Below are 16,802 nucleotides of genomic sequence, written 5' to 3'. Positions count from 1 at the left end.
CAATAGATCCACTGGTCCAAATCAATGATCTTTGTTGTCTCATTGCTGGTAAGGTTTTCCCCGGACTGTTCTCGGTTTTGTCACCATAATGCTCTCTGCGGTCCTATAAGTGAAACATTCTTAAGTACAAAGCAAAACTCCAATCAGAAAAAAAGCATTTTCTATGAAACTATGATTTCGAAATAAATACACGTGTTAACAGGGTTTATTCTGCTGGTTTTTACTAGAAAAGTAAGACCATGTCTGAGTAACTTTTTTCTTGCTGTTTGTTATGGAACAGGCTGTTAGGCCGGAGACTCTGGTCTGGCCTACGTGTATGTAGATACAGCCCCGCAGCATTGGCAGCAGCGTAGACCAACTAACAATATTAACTTGTTGAATTTTCTTCCAAAGTTTTTTGCCCTATCGGGTTCTGATTTAATATTTAAACATTGTGTTCTCTCTGCAGACATGACAGCGTTGCTAAGCCTGGCCGACTATAACGACACGGTGCAGATTCGGGCGCTCAATATCGAGCCGATGGCGGAGGGCTACAGGAGGGATCAGTTACAATGGGCAGTCAATTCCCGACAAGTGGGCGTAATTGGCGAATTGCCTCAGATACGCACTCTTTTCACAGAGGTTAGAATCATTAACATTATAACCTATAACGTCCTACATTCTTATGCATGGATGTTTATAGGTTCCGTTTGAATCTTGGTGCACAGTCATTACTATTGATAACTGGGGATGTATAGAGTTCGCCAGAAGGCAGATTCAATAATCATGCGCTGTAAGGATGAAAGAAATATCCTTGAGAGGTTGCCGGTTTTCGTCATCATCTCATGTAATCCACAGAAATTACTTGCTAATAACATTTCTTTGAACTTCAAAGAAGATATTTTTTTGCCTTTGAATAAGATATTCCTTAAGAATTGCCATACTTCAGTAAATAGTTTTGCCAATGCCCCAATAAAGCGTGGTTGAGTTTTGTGTTACAAAGGATGATTCTTGGAATGAATGCTACAGCAAAAGGAAGATAATGTTCTCATTCTCACACAGGGAAGGTTGACATACAGCTGTCATATTGACCCTAATGCATTACAATTAAATTTTTTTTTTAAATTTTGAATCATTTTATTCCCACTGAAGCGCTATGTTATATACCTTAATATATACCCTTCCATATTCAACAAGGCTGATGAGCCGTCTGCTGTAGTATCTTGAACTGGTTTGCGTCTACAATATTCTGGCTTATGGTATTCATGACAAATTCCAAGCGCAACTTTAAAAATGCAGTTTGTTTTATTCGTTTACTTTTTCCAAGTTTGCCAAGTTTCACCTGTCGTAGAGGGCGTGTAATTTGCTACTATTAAAGTACGCACATTAACAGTTAGAAAAACACCCTAACTGAGATAAACTGACAAGAGGCCGTAATTCATCAGTGTGTCGTGGCGGTGTGACCATTTGCCAGTTATCTGGTTTTACTCTCTATGCTGTCCGTCTATAGTTATATTCTATGTGTATATATGGTTTTCAGATATGTAAATTGAGAAGCATACCAAAATCAACTGCCTGGACAATTGTCAGCATAGACCAGAACTTGGAGGAGTGTTTTGGATGCGAGATTAAAAATGCCCTTTATCTCAGGCCATCAATAAGAGATAAAATCTTGACTCAAAAGATAAAAATGGTCATGGGCACTGATAATATGGTAAGATAATTACACTACTTTTATTTTAACAAATATAGAGACACATGTGTACAGTAGCTTAACTTAGTAATAGTGTAAGATATCCTTGCTTATCTTGTTTGGTAATATGGTAAGATATCTATTTTAGTGTACATCTTGGTAATAGTGTGAGGTATCCATTATATAGTCTTTTTTTTCAACTTGTCCATATTCAGGTATCTGCAAAATCAATCATACTGGCTATCAAAATTGCCTTTCGTCATTAACATATAACACGACAAGCTCTTTACATCGTTACATTGCAGATTCATATTATTGCCATGAAAATGCAGCTAGAAAACTTCGTCTAAATTAAAACTCTAAATGCCACTTGTTTTGTTAATCACGTAACCCGAGGCAACGAAGTCTTGGTTTCGAAAACAAGTTTATGGAGTATAACATTATGATTTAGATGGGCTGCTCAGCAGCATAATACCTTGCTAACTGGGTTATCCGTTTCATTTGGGATCAACTATTTGATTGATGTTCTACTCAAGTATATTTTTACTTTATGCGTTTTGGAGTCTGCAGAAAATCAGTTACCTGACGAACTTCCTTGTGTACAGTGTTAATCTAATTGATCTTCCTTTGACAGAATCCATTCTAATACGTGGTCAAATCGAAGTTTAATGAGTGCATTTGGCACCTTCAACATTCAGCAAAGTTAACGATATATAACGTTGTAATCGAGCTATTCCTCAATCAGCTAAATTAAACGAACAAGTTTAATGAACCTTGCTTATCTCCTATCCTTTCTTCAGACGATGGCTTACACTGTGTACGAGTCAGCCCATATTCTGTACCAGCATTGGCAGGAATTAATGGACATAAATTCTACTATGGCCAAAACGGAACACGACATTTGCATGGAGCCACCTGTGTACTGGAGAAACCAAAGCAATACCTCCCAGGGAGAGGAATCCGCCGACATGGAGGTAAATATTGTACTCACCCCACTGGCCTGTAGTCTGCTATCTCATCTCTCAGTCCATTGTCACTAGTCAATAGTTATGTAAGGTGCCAAGAAAGAAACACAAGAGTGAATAAATACGTTTTTTTCAGCTATGTTACAAAGCGCTAAAATCAGAATGTCAATAATCCTGAAATAAACTGTCGTCCTGAAAAAGTTTGATTTCCCAATATTAAGACGTGGCTATCTGCATGCAGATTTAAATAAATAAATGTACTTCAGACAAGCTTTTATTTGTTTCTTTACTTCTTTATCTTTTATTTGTTACCAAGTCCCCACAACAGTGAGTGCCGAGTAAGTCTGCAAATTCCCTGCGCAAGAACTGGTGTTGAACCCGTACCTCGTATGTTCTGGCGTTTGAAAGGAAAGGACCTTCAACCATGCAGTTTATCACACCCTGTCCCCTACCGCAGACAAAATTCTTCAGTTGTGTTTTTCCCCCTAAATCCATACGGAATAGCAGTCATTTCATACTAATGGTTGTGGATTTATTACTATCAATTTGTCATTGATTGCGCAACAATGTGTATTTATTGAGCCAATGGCCTTTCATCCAACGAGCTAGTTAGCCTACATAACGTACATGACATGTGAAATGATGAAGACCATACTTTGTTATTTCTGCTATAGTATTCTCACAGTTTTGGACGCACAAATTGGACAGGGACGGAATTCATACAGGAACCCCGCATCAACGTTGGTCGATACAGTTGTGATAAAAATGGCAGTACCATTGAAATGGTAAATGGGCAACATAGTTTATCATTGTTTAATAGAATGCACTCCCAATAGTAAGTAGACTACCCGCGGTGGTAAATATCCTACTCATTTTACCGGTTTGATATGTGGGCTACATACTTTACCAATGGTAAGTTGGATATAAAGTTTACCACTGGTAAACAGGCCAACATAGTTAACCAATGACTACAGAGTTTACCATTAGTAAGTAGGCTACATAGTTTACATGGTAAGTAGGCTATATAATTACCTGTGGTAGGTAGGCTATATAGTTTACCAATGGTAAGTAGGCCGCGTAGGCCAACCTAGTTTACTAATGGCTATATAGTTTACCATTAGTAAGTAGGCTACATAGTTTATAAATGGTAAGTAGGCCACATATACTACAAATGTGGATTTCAAGACAATCGATAAGCCTAATTTGTTTTGTACACGTTGCTGCAAGTCCAAAAGTAGAGAAACAGAAAAGCATTCAGTGTAAAGCACCTGAAAATGTCAGTTCCACACAATAGTCTATTTCAGTTAGAGAGTCACCAATATTCAGCTATCTGCAAAATCTGTGATACTCACAACCAAAATTGCCTTTAGTCGGTGATACGTAACAACACAAACTTTACACATGTTAATGTTGGAAGTCCATATTCTTGCAAAGAAAATCAAAATAGCCACGTTTTCTAATTCATAATGCTAAACTGCATAAGCTCCGTTTCGTCGCCAAGAACCCATTGCCTCTGGTGCCGTCATAATTATTCAAAAACAAGTGGCATGCTAGGGAATGGGCGTTGAGAGTGATTTAATTTACAATAGCTGCACCATCATGCGGTTACAACAAACTCCACGCACTAACACAGCACTATGTCAGCGAATGGACTACATTGGTTTTATAACAAAATTTCCTAACATCCAGCTTTAAAACCATACTGCCATGACATCATATACTACAACAAATACTAAATACTAAATTCATTTATTAAGGTTATATTATACTAAGTCATGTAAACAATTTCAAATATGGCAGTGTGAGAAACATGGTTTACAGTAATATCGATAGCAGTTTAGGTAACTGGTGTCGCCCTTCATCAAAACATAATGAACTCTGCCCAACATTCAGCATGCCACTCGTTTTGAAATAATTATGACGTCACCCAAGGCAATGGGTTCTCCGTCGAAACCGAGATTATGGACTTTAACATTATGAATTGGAAAAAGTGTCCTGACTTCATTTTCCTTGTAATAATGTGAATTTCAAACATATCAGAGTGTAGAGCTTACGTGTCAATGATCAAAGGCAATTTTGGTAGTGAATCTGGATATGACAGCTGAGTATAGGCTCTACAAGAAATAGACTATAATACTCTCACTGATATAAGGTTCTTGTTTACCAACCATAGCGACAACACCGACCATCAGTTCTGCTTAATGCTAGCATACGCACACCTCAGAATCAAGGCAAAATTCACAAATGCCAGCAGAAATAGTCTTCCTTAAGTCTTCCTTACTTCAAATGTTTCGAAATAATGCCTGGAATACTCCTGATAAAAAAAAAACTGGAGATTAAAGGTCATTTATTATTTGATCTGATTTGAAAGCGATTTTCTCGAGGTTATTAACTGATAAACAAAACTTTGAACTTAAAAAAACGTAAATATCAAGGTAAATCCTTTGTGTTTGTATGAATGTGATGTATAATATCCTGTGTTTGCAGATTGGCCAGTGGACATTAGAAAGGATGAAATGGACTAGTGATAGCAGAATATGGCAACCTGAACAGACCATACTGCGTATTACTACAGTACCCGTAAGTCTATTACTTTGTATAACCGTCCTCCGCCTTTGGATATTCAAAAATCAGCAGACATTTCATATCATAAATCTATGTCACCTACATTTAAAAATAGACTCCAGACAATACCTTTGAGTAGTAGTCCTAAAACTTTAGAAACAGGGAAATTTGGTGGTAAATTATATAAATGACTTGCAATCTTGAATTGTCCAGCGTCATCTTGATGATACTTCCTCTTGATGTGTAGTTGATGATACTTCGTCCTGATGTGTAGTTGATGATACTTCGCCTTGATGTGCAGTTGATGATAATTCGCCCCTATGTGTAGTTTACCAAATGATAAACAACATGACTTCTCGAAATAATCCTATAAATATTAGATGTCTGAAAATATGCCCGAAATTGTGAAATTGCGTTTTGTAAAAGTTGATTTTCTATTTTCTCCGTTTTCTTTTCGAATACATATTATACTAATATTTGATTACTAACAAAATTCCATATTGCGCAGTTGAGAAGTTCAATGTATACATTTATTCATACTACAGTATATGTAGGGGTGATTGTTTTTCTAAAGTCAACCATTCCAGGTCATAATGAGGGCTGGAATCTCAAGGCAACTCCCAGAGAATCCCCATGTACCTCATAAGTGTACAGTTAGTAATGTGATATTATTTAACGCGAAAGAAAATCCTTTATTATACATATCTGTTTGAGTGTTTTAAGTTTGTATTGGGTGTATATTACTTAGATTGAATGACAAATACAGGCAGACTGAATGTTGTGAACCACTGGCATTTTGTTCCATAAACATGCCACGCGTCTCAATCCATTTAATCTACCGAGAAGGGATACGCGTCATCAATATTTATGAGATCGAAATTAAGCCACTGCATATTAGCGAAACTAAAAAAGCAGTTCTGTGTTTCAGGTGGATACTAAATATTGACAACAAATGTCATGCATGATTCGTATAGCCTACGTTATCCAATGCGCCTTCAGGACTGGTTTATTTCTAACAGAATATTATAGCTTTATAATTATAATACTATTACTAGAAGTTTTAAGAGCATGTCTTTCTTTTTCTGTGCATTCTGTCCTAATTGCTGATTGTGGGTGTAGGGGCCACAGGAGTTTAGGAACATGTAGATCTAGAATTTAAATGTTATTTTTGTCAGCTGAATATCTTTATCCAATATATTCCCAGGAATCCCCATTTGTAAACAAGGAGGTTCACGAGAACGGCACGGTGAGGTATACCGGGTACTCTGTGGATGTGCTTATTGAGATCACCACTCGCCTCGGTCTGAATTACACCATCTCTGAACCGGAAGACGGCGAGTTTGGGGCCGTCGACGCAGACGGAACTTGGTCGGGAATGATAGGCGAGGTGGACAGAAAGGTGACGGAACATAGGAGGCAAAAGTTTTGTTTTCTTCACACATATGTATATATATATTGTTAATGTTTACGTCGGACTAAAGGATGTTTCGCATTGTGTGTCGAGGAAATCAGACGAATTTCCTGACGAAGGGTCAGAGGGATGCCAAGCAGAGCTGATTTGCATAAGTGACCAAATGGACAAGATGTTCTAAGCCGTATTAGTTCAGTTCAAAGAGATTTATGAGTGGCATAAACCCTTCGCTGCACTTGATTTATCACCTCCACATAGACATCCACATTCACCGTGAAACTTCGGCGAAACCTGAAGTTTCACGAGTAAAACCGTGTTTACTGCTTTAACAACAACATATCTTTACATCTGACAAATATAAAACAATATTGCACTACACAGGAGCCTACACAAGCTCGTACAGTTATAATATATAACTATTATGGACACAAAGCTATTAATTCAGATGAGTAACTGATTCCTTCTCAACTTCTACGTACAATCGACAGAAGTCTGTTATATTTCATGTTACGCAAAGAAAAGTAAACTGAACGAGTGATTACGAATTAACGCCACTTTAAACTGAATAGATGATATTCCCGACAAGATGGTCATATATTACATTTTCTGAATATCAAAATGTGTAACTTAATTTAACAGAGTGCCGATATGGCCATTGGACCGATCTCGGTGACTGCCGAACGTGAGAACGTGGTGGACTTCGCCACACCTTACTACGACTTCGCTGGCATACAGATCATGATAAAGAAGACAGAAGTAGAGAACAGCATGTTCACCTTCACCACAGTGTTTTCTATCGAGGTTTGGTTGTGTTGGTTCAGCGTTCTGGGCGCCACAGCTGTGCTGCTACACGCCTTTGACAGACTCAGTCATTGTAAATGTGGACAAAACTCAGGCATCCCAACCCCGCCACACGACGGATTCGATCTCAAGGACAGCTTCTGGTTTGTCATCGCCTCACTCACGTTGTCAGGTGAGAATGATGGAATGATTGAGGTTGATAACTCTACACTGACACTTTTGCAGCCATAAGGTGACGATTATCAGGGTAGGTGTGACGATTAGTTTGAAGGAGTTTAGAGGAGTCTGGTGCCTAAGGCACTAGTCCATTTCCACCATGGACTATCTTTGGGCACAGTTTCAGTACAGGAGGCTTAGCCCTCATATAAGATGTAAACCATGCTGTCGGTTGTTTAATATAACGAATTCAAGAGCACATTCCCTTTATAGGAGAATTCAATTAGGCATAAGTGGGACTGGTATCGCAGAAGATAGTCAAGTGTTTTGTGATGATAATCTCATGGGTGTTCAATGCTCGCAGATTTCAGCAAGGAATATTCAACCTGCATATAATTTGCAACACTGGTAAGCATTCATAGTAAAGTGTACTAAGAAACGACTCAGTGTTTCAGAAGCAAACTGTAATCATCGCCATTATCACAATGAGGGAATACATTGAGTAAATATAACTTCCGACACTGGTAAATAGGGACCAGCGAATATACCGGTTTGAGTGACACTTGAACTAACGAGTGTCTAGTCTCACCGCCATACCAAGTGAGGGGTCCAGTTATATGCAGTGGATGATTCTTCACAAATACATACAACATTTTTATTGCAAAGAATATGTCGAATAGATACAGGCCTAATTTCGAACACTGATAAATCATGACCAGCGAAAATAAGACTCGAACTCACATCTTCAGGTGTACGGACACAACAGCTCACCAAAGGAACTATCTATCAGATGAGAACGATCAATATCTCGCTTCTAACACCAGTCATATACGACACTGGAAGGTTGGCAGAGGATTACTAAATTCTCATGCATTCGTAATAGGCCTATTGATGTAATACGCATGAGGTTTAGGTCTTTGGGCTATACCGGGTACGTTCGAAATAGTGCCTCCGAATAATGACTTTTACACATGTGAGTTAACCTGGTAAGAATTTCTGCAGACAGGTGGAAACAAACATGACCAGGGGCTATAATGGTGCATTATCTCCCTGCCTCTGCTGAAATTCACAAGAGAGGTTAGGTTAAATGCGATATATGAACTGTATACAAAGGATTTAGAGTAATAAGTTATCCTTTTAAGGACGTGAACGGATTGAATGATGAAGAAATAATTATGGCTTAATGGCAAAATAGCAGCCATATCGTGGCGAGAACATGTTGAAAGCACTAAATGGGTTAAGTTGGCATGGCTCTATTTGAATAGTGAGTTTTTTTGGTAACACAAAAAGAGTGCCAAACCCATGCAAACAAGATGTCTTCAATTTTTTTTTATAGAAAACCAAGAGGCGATGTGAGTTAAACCCTGTTATTACTCGCAGTTAGGCACCTTAGTATAATTTTATTTACTTGATTGGTGTTTTTACGCCATGCTCAAGAATATTTCACTTATACGACGGTGGCCAGCATTATGATGGAAGGAAACCGGGCAGAGCTCTGGGTAAACCCACGATGATCCGCAGGTTGCTGTCAGACCTTCCCACTTACAGCCGGAGAGGCCTTGGTATAACTAATATCTTGTATACTTTCCCGTCTTAGGTCCAGAGAAAAGACCACGGTCATTCTCCAGTCGAATCCTGGTCACGGGTTTCTGGTTTTTCTGCAGCATAATGATGGCGACCTACACAGCTAACCTGGCCGCCCTATTGACTCTGTCCCGTCTGAGCGCCCCTGTGGCGAATCTAGAGGACCTGCTAGCGCAGTCACAGATCCGCTACAGCACCATGAAGGGTACCTCCATGCAAACCTACTTTTTGAGGATGTCAGAGATTGAGACCAATTTTTATGAGATCTGGAAAGAGATGAGTTATGGCAATGACAGCGAATCTGCCAAGAGGAGCCGATATGCCGTCTGGGATTACCCGCTTCCTGACCGCTACAAGGTCATCTGGCAAAACATGGAGGAGACCGGCTTTGTGAACTCATCTGAGGACGGCATAGAACGTGTGCTGAAGGGAAATTACGCTTACTTCACAGAGGCTCCCATTATTAAGTACAAAATGAGCAAGCATTGTGACATTACAGCTGTGGGTAACCAGTTTAGCGCCAAGCCGTATGCCTTTGCTCTCCAGGAAAAGTCTCAGCTAACATCGGTTGTGTCTGGCATGTGAGTTAAACAAATTGATTTATGACAAATGTCAGAGAGCATAATCAAGGAGCATCAATAAATAAAGTGAATTTCCGTGTTGGTGTAGACCAACTAGCCACACATCTTCTAACTTCATTACTGTGCATGAACAGTTATAAAATAAAACCTTAACTAAAAGAAACTTAAAAGAGCCTGAATTTTACCAGTTTGCCAAAATGAGACAATCACACCGTCGCTATAGTTTACTGTCCCTCGGATTTATAAAACTGTACATAAAACCGTGAAGTCTTTAATTCAAATAAATGATAATTTTCAAAGTTCACAGTAAAATATCAGTTATGTATTGAAATAGAAATTGTGCAGACATGAACATTGTCGAACAAAATTAACATTCACAACATCAACATCATGTGGCATAAATTTGTTTGACAGAATCCTTGAACTACAACAGGAACGGATTTTAGAGACTCTGAAACAAAAATGGTGGCCTGAAGTGACGACTGCTTGTGGGAATGTGGAGACATCAGAAGGTGTGGGAATCGTGGAAATGGCAGGAATCTTCATGCTTGTGGCAGCTGGAGTCGTCTGTGGGATACTAACTCTGCTTATTGAACTCATCTGTTACAAAATTCTTGGATCCGCTAAGGTAACAATCCTCAAAAGTAAAAAAAAAAGTAGAATTGCATGCGTCCATCTGCCCACAGCATTTCAGCAAAATTTATGAACGTGTTAATCGTTTGTCTTTCATGATTCCGTAAAAGTGAACTGAATTATTTAGAACACTGAAATGAATAAGGCGACAAAAATCGAAATGTCTTTCCATTTTTATAATTTTACCTTTGAATAATGTTTTGATTCTTTGGTAAATCTGACAACTGCGATATTTATACCGACTCAATTTGCTCAAATGCCTGATTTCTAACTAATAACATTCTGTGTTACATGTCTCATCTAAACAGAAAAGGAACAATAACGCCAATTCAACAGAGGGGAAAGAGGTATTCAGAGTTTCTCTTGATCTACCGGATGTGGAGACCAAGAGACAAGACACGTAATTGGTCCCCCACCAAAGATGTCGCACGCAGGGAATTGATTCATTTGCGCCTAAGATGAAACATGCAGCTAAAAAATCTGGACGTCGTCATACATATTACACCGTGATCAACTTGGCTGGAAAAGCCGTCTATGCATTTGTCCACGAACACATAGACACGTGGTGATGTTTCAAACAAATCTAGGATCGTATACACGATTTGTGGAATGTTGTTGTTCTTCTGTGATTAACTGAAAGTGCGTATTGACGAACACATTGACACTATGAACAAGATTTATGGCGAGTCCTGAATTTATTTCAGGGAAAACATTGATGTTGATACGACCTTCAAATCCTCGAAGGTCGATCCCCTCTCACTCCTAAGGGTTTTGTCTCCCTAAGAGTTCACCATCACGTCACCGCTAGCAAGTGTTGTTCTGTTCGTTGTAATCATCCGTCGGTCTAAACATGATGAGTCTCGCGCTTTTTTGTAGACGGTTTGTCTGGAACGCTTATCATGGTCTGGTCGTTTCAACTCCAACCATGCCTCATCTTGCCTTTTGCTCACAGTATAATTATGTATCTTTCAGGCACCAGCTTACGAATTTGACACTTTCACACATATTAGCAATGAATGTGTTGAAATGTAAGGCTAAAATACAATATTATTGGATATAGCGTTTGTTATCACTGTGTTCCGTTATATGGAATGAACACAGAACATGTCAAGACAGGTTCACATAAATTTTCATATTTTTATTGACTTGTTGTTTTGAATAACACTTTGTTTTTTGTGGATGTGTGGATGGTGCTAGTGTCTCTCCAAAACTATAACTATATCATGTTTTATTTGTGTCACATCTGGAGATATCTGTCATAAAACCTTAATTGTACTTCACGTTTCTTATCGTTTATCGTTTTAGATTTAACCATGTCAAAAATATTTTGTAGGATTATTTGTATTAAATAAAAATAGGAAACAATGAGCATTTGTTTAAAAATTAAAACGAAGAAAGGTTGGGAAAGTTTCTAAAGAAGTATTTCTTCTTATTTCAAGCAAGTTTTGTAGCGCTGTAAAATGTTAATTACCCGTAGATACACTAATTGATTAGAAGATATGGGGAACCCTGTACATGTTTGAAAGCACAGTACTGAGGACAGAGGAACATTTTGTTTCATTAAGTACTGTGTATTTTATTATTGTGTCTCAGGTAACTCTTTCACCCAAGTGACAGTGCCTCTCTGAATTTACATGAGTTGTAAAGTACAGCATTCAGATATGCGTAAATCATGTGGAAATCAAGATGTTCTGCTTGGAATATTGTTTCTTTTGACTACACTTTGCGACATTTGCGGTAATGGTCTTCGTTTAAAATGGCACCCGATTCTGTAATCGACACGACGCAAGTTTACATCACTGGGTTTGTATGCAAATGATGTTAACTTAAACACGAAGTTAATTTGCTACTTTGTATTAAAATAACCATAAATCGTTATGACACTTTAGCTACAGAATAAATTAAAAGCCCAATATTCTTTTGAAATATTATATAATACCTAATATAAAGCGCTGTGTTAACTGTCATATATTTTTCTCTTTGCACAGTGCTGGTATAAGTAAGAAAGAAAACCATAAATGGCAAACATATCTATTAATGATATCATATCTATTAATTGGCTTCTTTCTGGGAGGAAAGCAAAATGCCAAGATGAAAATCCATTGCGCTGTGATTAGATGAATTTCATAAAACTCACCGTATGTCGTTTTGCCAGTGGAATGAATTAGCACTTGCAATAGGGGAATAGATATTGGGCAAGAAATATTTTAGACTGTTGATGTTTGGGGTTAAATATTTACATATAGAGTATGTAAGTGTACCAATATTGTTTTTGATCGTACCTTGACGCATGTGCCCTTCATTGTATACTATGTATCGATGTTGTTTCACTACCATTAACGTTACACATATATGTATGTATCGAGTGCAGGCACTTGAGTCTTCTACAGTATTCCACGAGTTATAAGAATATATACGCTGGTAAATAAAATGTGTCGTTTAGCGAATTTAGCCATTGTGTTGAAATAGATTGAATTGTACAACTTCAACAAGCACATGTTTCAAGGCTAAAGGTCACAAATGTTAACTTACCATGAGCAGTGAGTTTTGCCGTTATACTTTCCCCAGTTGTGAATCGTCATAACAGGAAAATCTTAAGATATTCTTCCTTGATATTCTCTTGGTGTCTACTCTTGGCCAGGATAACTCAAATGAATTGCGCAATGGCACCTTACATGGAGTACAATACAGGGATAGCCAGGGATAACAACATACGTCTTTATGGGATAAAAACATATGTTTATTTATTTATTTATTTATTTGCTTGCTGTTTTATATTTCACTTATGCGACGGCGGCCAGCATTATGGTGGAAGGAAACCAGGCAGAGCCCGGGGGAAACTCACAACCATCCGCAGGTTGCTGGTAGACCTTACCACGTACGACTGGAGAGGAAGCCAGCATGAGCTGGACTTGAATTTAGAGCGACCGCATTGGTGGGAGTAACAACATATGCCTTTATGAAATAACAACGGGCCTTCATGGGATAGCAACATATGTCTTGATGAGATAACATCATATGTATGCTTGGGATTTAACGTCGCACAAGTCTTCAGTCGTATGACGAAGAATTCGTTAGGTGTGTGTAGATATATTGTGTTTTCTTGTGGGAGTCCATGTAAACAATTTATTTATTTATTTGACTGGTGTTTTACGCCATACTCAAGAATATTTCACGTATGCGACGGCGGCCAGCATTATGGTGGGTGGAAACCTGGCAGACCCCAGGGGAAACCCACGACCATCCGCAGGTTGCTGACAGACCTTCCCACGTACGGCCGGAGTGGAAGCCAGCATGAGCTGGACTTGAACTCACAGCGACCGCATTAGTGAGAGGCTCCTGGGTCATTACGCTGCGCTAGAGCGCTAACCAACTGAGCCACGGATCCATCACAGTAGTCATGAAGATTCATATGCTGGGTAGAGTTCGGAGAAACCAGCACTCTTTACCATTTATCATACAAAAATCTGAACGGGAACCCCTACCAGAAATAGCGGGCACTGGACTGGGGTACTGTAAAGTCTGCGTGGTGAATTGATGGAACTTTATTACTCTCAGGTCGCAAAATAGCGATATAATTTACCCGTGCATCGGAAGAAAGGAATAGTCTATTCAGCTTGGACCGCACATCCAGTGTCCGCATGTGCATGACACGAAACGCTGTGACGAGTTGTATATCTTGAAATATATCTTGAATTATGCTAGGAAAATGCTGCTAGAATACTTTTTATAATTCATAACGTTAAATTTTTTTTTCGACACCAAGAACTCGTTCCCTGGTTCATGTCAAAATTCCTGAAAATGAGGTCATTCTTGGCAATGGCCGGTGACCAGTATGTTTTGACGGAGAGCGACACCATTTGCCTCAACTAGGATTAACACTAATTTAAACCCTCTTTCTGAGGGTGATGTATTCAAGTTTTATGTATAGCAAAACCTTAACAAACGAAATTTAAGTGTTGGCTTTGTGACAGCATAGAGATGGGTATACCCGCTTCTCGTTCAGCTAGTGTAACACAAATAACTCTTTGCACATTGTTCATCATATCACTTTTTTGTGAATAATTATGAGGTAACCCGGTTGAGGCAATGAAGTCTCAAAACCAAGCTTGTGGAGTTTCACATTATGAAGTAGAAGGTAGAGAAAGTAGATGTGGCGAATATGACCCATTTTACACATACATGAAGTTGAAACTAGGCGACAAGTTAAAACAAATAGACTATACTGCCATACAATTTAATCCTAGGGTTACATAATTAAGCTTCAGTTATAAACAGATTGTACAAATCTGTTGAAATATAGCCATTAGCATCGACAAATTTATCAAATATATCACAGTAAATTTACAGCTTTGACAAACTATTAACCAAGAGGTGTGCGCTCACATTAATTAATATGGAATGCATGTGTGTATACGTCATACGTGCGAAAGTTCGTGAGTTCGCGAGGAATCATTGTGCTGCGCTAGCACTCTAATCACCCGGCCTGAGAGCTTCCGTAATAAAAACATTAGTTATACCCATGCATATCACAGCATGTACAGCTGTGTTTAGCAACGAGATGAAATTCTCTCACACTAACGGAGACGGGGTTAAGAATGAGTGAATTAGTACCAGCATAAGTGGACCCGATAAAAAACTACATTTGATCTTGCCATCCAATGTCTACAGAACGGAGCCTTAACCTAGACTAGCAAGTGAATGCGCAATGTCGATGAATTTAATCCCTCTAAAACTTTCATGATGTTTGAAAAAACCGTGGACAATGGTATAGGAGTATAAGCTTTGAGTGTTGATTACGTCTGTTCCTCAACAAGCGCTAAACAGAGAATGTTTGCTACAGGAGAGCTGTGCGAATGGAGTAACGGGCATATCTGTGAAACATACGCAAAGTACAGTCTCACGCGATTACCTGTTATAAATACAAATAGTTGATATTTTTCAGGTTGCTCGGGTGGTGTTAAAAACGTTGCACTCATTTAATGTTCTAGAGGTTTTGACGTAAGTGACGCGTCCGTGCGTGCCACAAAGCTTCCTTCACAACGCCGCTGCCTGGTGTCATATAGTCAGCATTAATCAGGCTACATATTAATTTGGCCTAGAACCGGCATTTGTGTTATCTTGTCTCTATACCTACTGACTGGGACTCAAACACGCTAAGACTACAGAACGTTACTTAATTCAGTCTAACTTCACCTGCGACTGCGTACCAGTATGGAGGAAGGAAGTTCCAAAATATACCCCGCACTTCAGAAGTTCCAGGCCCCATCCGAACGAAGACCAAGCGTAAATGATGGCTTGAACCAGGAATATTTCCACAAGATCGCCAATCCCTCTGGACGGAGATTCTCCACGTTTCCGGCATTAGCCATTTCCGATGACAAGATCGTTCAGACATATGGATCAACGGCTATAGATGTTACCCACCAGTTTTACAACGGTCCGGAAACTGTCTACAGTATATCGCCAATTTCGCCAGAGAAGAACATAAGTGATCCGAATGCTAAACATTTCAGGAATTCACGCTCACAGAAATTACGCGATAACGTTGGAAAGCGTGGAGGAAAGAAGACTGAGCTTGTGCAACCGTCTTTAGATGGAAGCATTCGTGGTCTGGAAAATCAACGCACAGAATCTAGCAACGCCCGAAGAAGATCCGCCAACAGCCTAGGGGAGAGACAACTGGGTTTAGGGCCAGTCCGCCGCCTGGCGTCAGCCGGTACAGACTTATCCTCAGACAGAGATTTCCTGGACGAATTAAAGGAGTCACTTCGCCAGAAAGAGAACTCTTTAGATTTCCATGCCTGGAACGATGAAATGCCAGTATTGGGCGAGCTGGTTAGCGGAGAGTCCGTGACAAAATCCACACCGTTGTACACAAGTGACACCTCAAAACCAACAGATGAGAATGTGCTGTACATGACTGGAACCAACACAAGTCGTGTAGTTAGTAAAGGTGAACTGAAGGTGAAGAAGATCCGGACCGGAAAGCATATGCATAATAAAATGGCGTCTGTGAAGACAAAAGCATCTCCCGCTGGAATGAGTTTAACTATTAGTGGCAAAGCTCCAGAGGCTAAAACATTAAAAGACGTGGGCAGTTACCAGATTCGGCAGAAGTATGCCGATGACATCGAACGAAAGTGGTTCATGGACAAGATGCAAAAGGTGAAAGATAAGAAGGAAGATGCTGAGTGGTTAAAGCGACGGTATGATCTAAGGCTAGATATGTTCTACAGCCCGGAACCTGGAGAGGAAAGCCAAACAGACTCCGAGGATAACGACTGTCAGGGATGTCTAGGGGATTCGGTGACTGATCAGTATGGGGATGAGTATATGAATGACACTGAAGTACAAGTTCTCCAGCGTAGTTTCAACAATGGAAATGAATCTCCATTGAAAATTTTATCTGACAAACCGAAATTAATCTCTCA

The 16,802-nt window shown here is 39.3% G+C and overlaps 1 protein-coding gene across 1 annotated transcript; it reads left to right on the top strand.

The window, feature by feature from the left end:
* The first annotated feature begins 518 nt into the window (after window positions 1-518).
* LOC135482355 (ionotropic receptor 25a-like) lies at window positions 519-12,786 on the top strand. The gene is made up of 10 exons (XM_064762293.1): window positions 519-621; window positions 1,520-1,693; window positions 2,473-2,646; window positions 3,312-3,422; window positions 5,125-5,217; window positions 6,407-6,601; window positions 7,253-7,586; window positions 9,168-9,735; window positions 10,150-10,363; window positions 10,677-12,786. The coding sequence occupies exons 1-10, from the start codon at window positions 520-522 to the stop codon at window positions 10,770-10,772; spliced, it is 2,061 nt and encodes a 686-aa protein (XP_064618363.1). The 5' UTR covers window position 519; the 3' UTR covers window positions 10,773-12,786.
* Window positions 12,787-16,802: the final 4,016 nt, after the last annotated feature.

Source organism: Liolophura sinensis, chromosome 1, assembly GCF_032854445.1.
Source record: "Liolophura sinensis isolate JHLJ2023 chromosome 1, CUHK_Ljap_v2, whole genome shotgun sequence".
In the NCBI taxonomy this organism is placed as follows: Eukaryota; Metazoa; Mollusca; class Polyplacophora; order Chitonida; family Chitonidae; genus Liolophura; species Liolophura sinensis.
Note: the sequence above shows the minus strand (reverse complement) of the source record. Positions and strands in the feature narration are given on the sequence as shown.

Coding starts and splice junctions, on each gene's coding strand:
- LOC135482355 (XM_064762293.1), top strand. CDS start 520: ATGGCGGAGGGCTACAGGAGGGATCAGTTACAATGGGCAGTCAATTCC. Junction 622..1,519: donor TACGCACTCTTTTCACAGAG/GTTAGAATCATT, acceptor TATGGTTTTCAG/ATATGTAAATTGAGAAGCAT. Junction 6,602..7,252: donor TAGGCGAGGTGGACAGAAAG/GTGACGGAACAT, acceptor TTAATTTAACAG/AGTGCCGATATGGCCATTGG.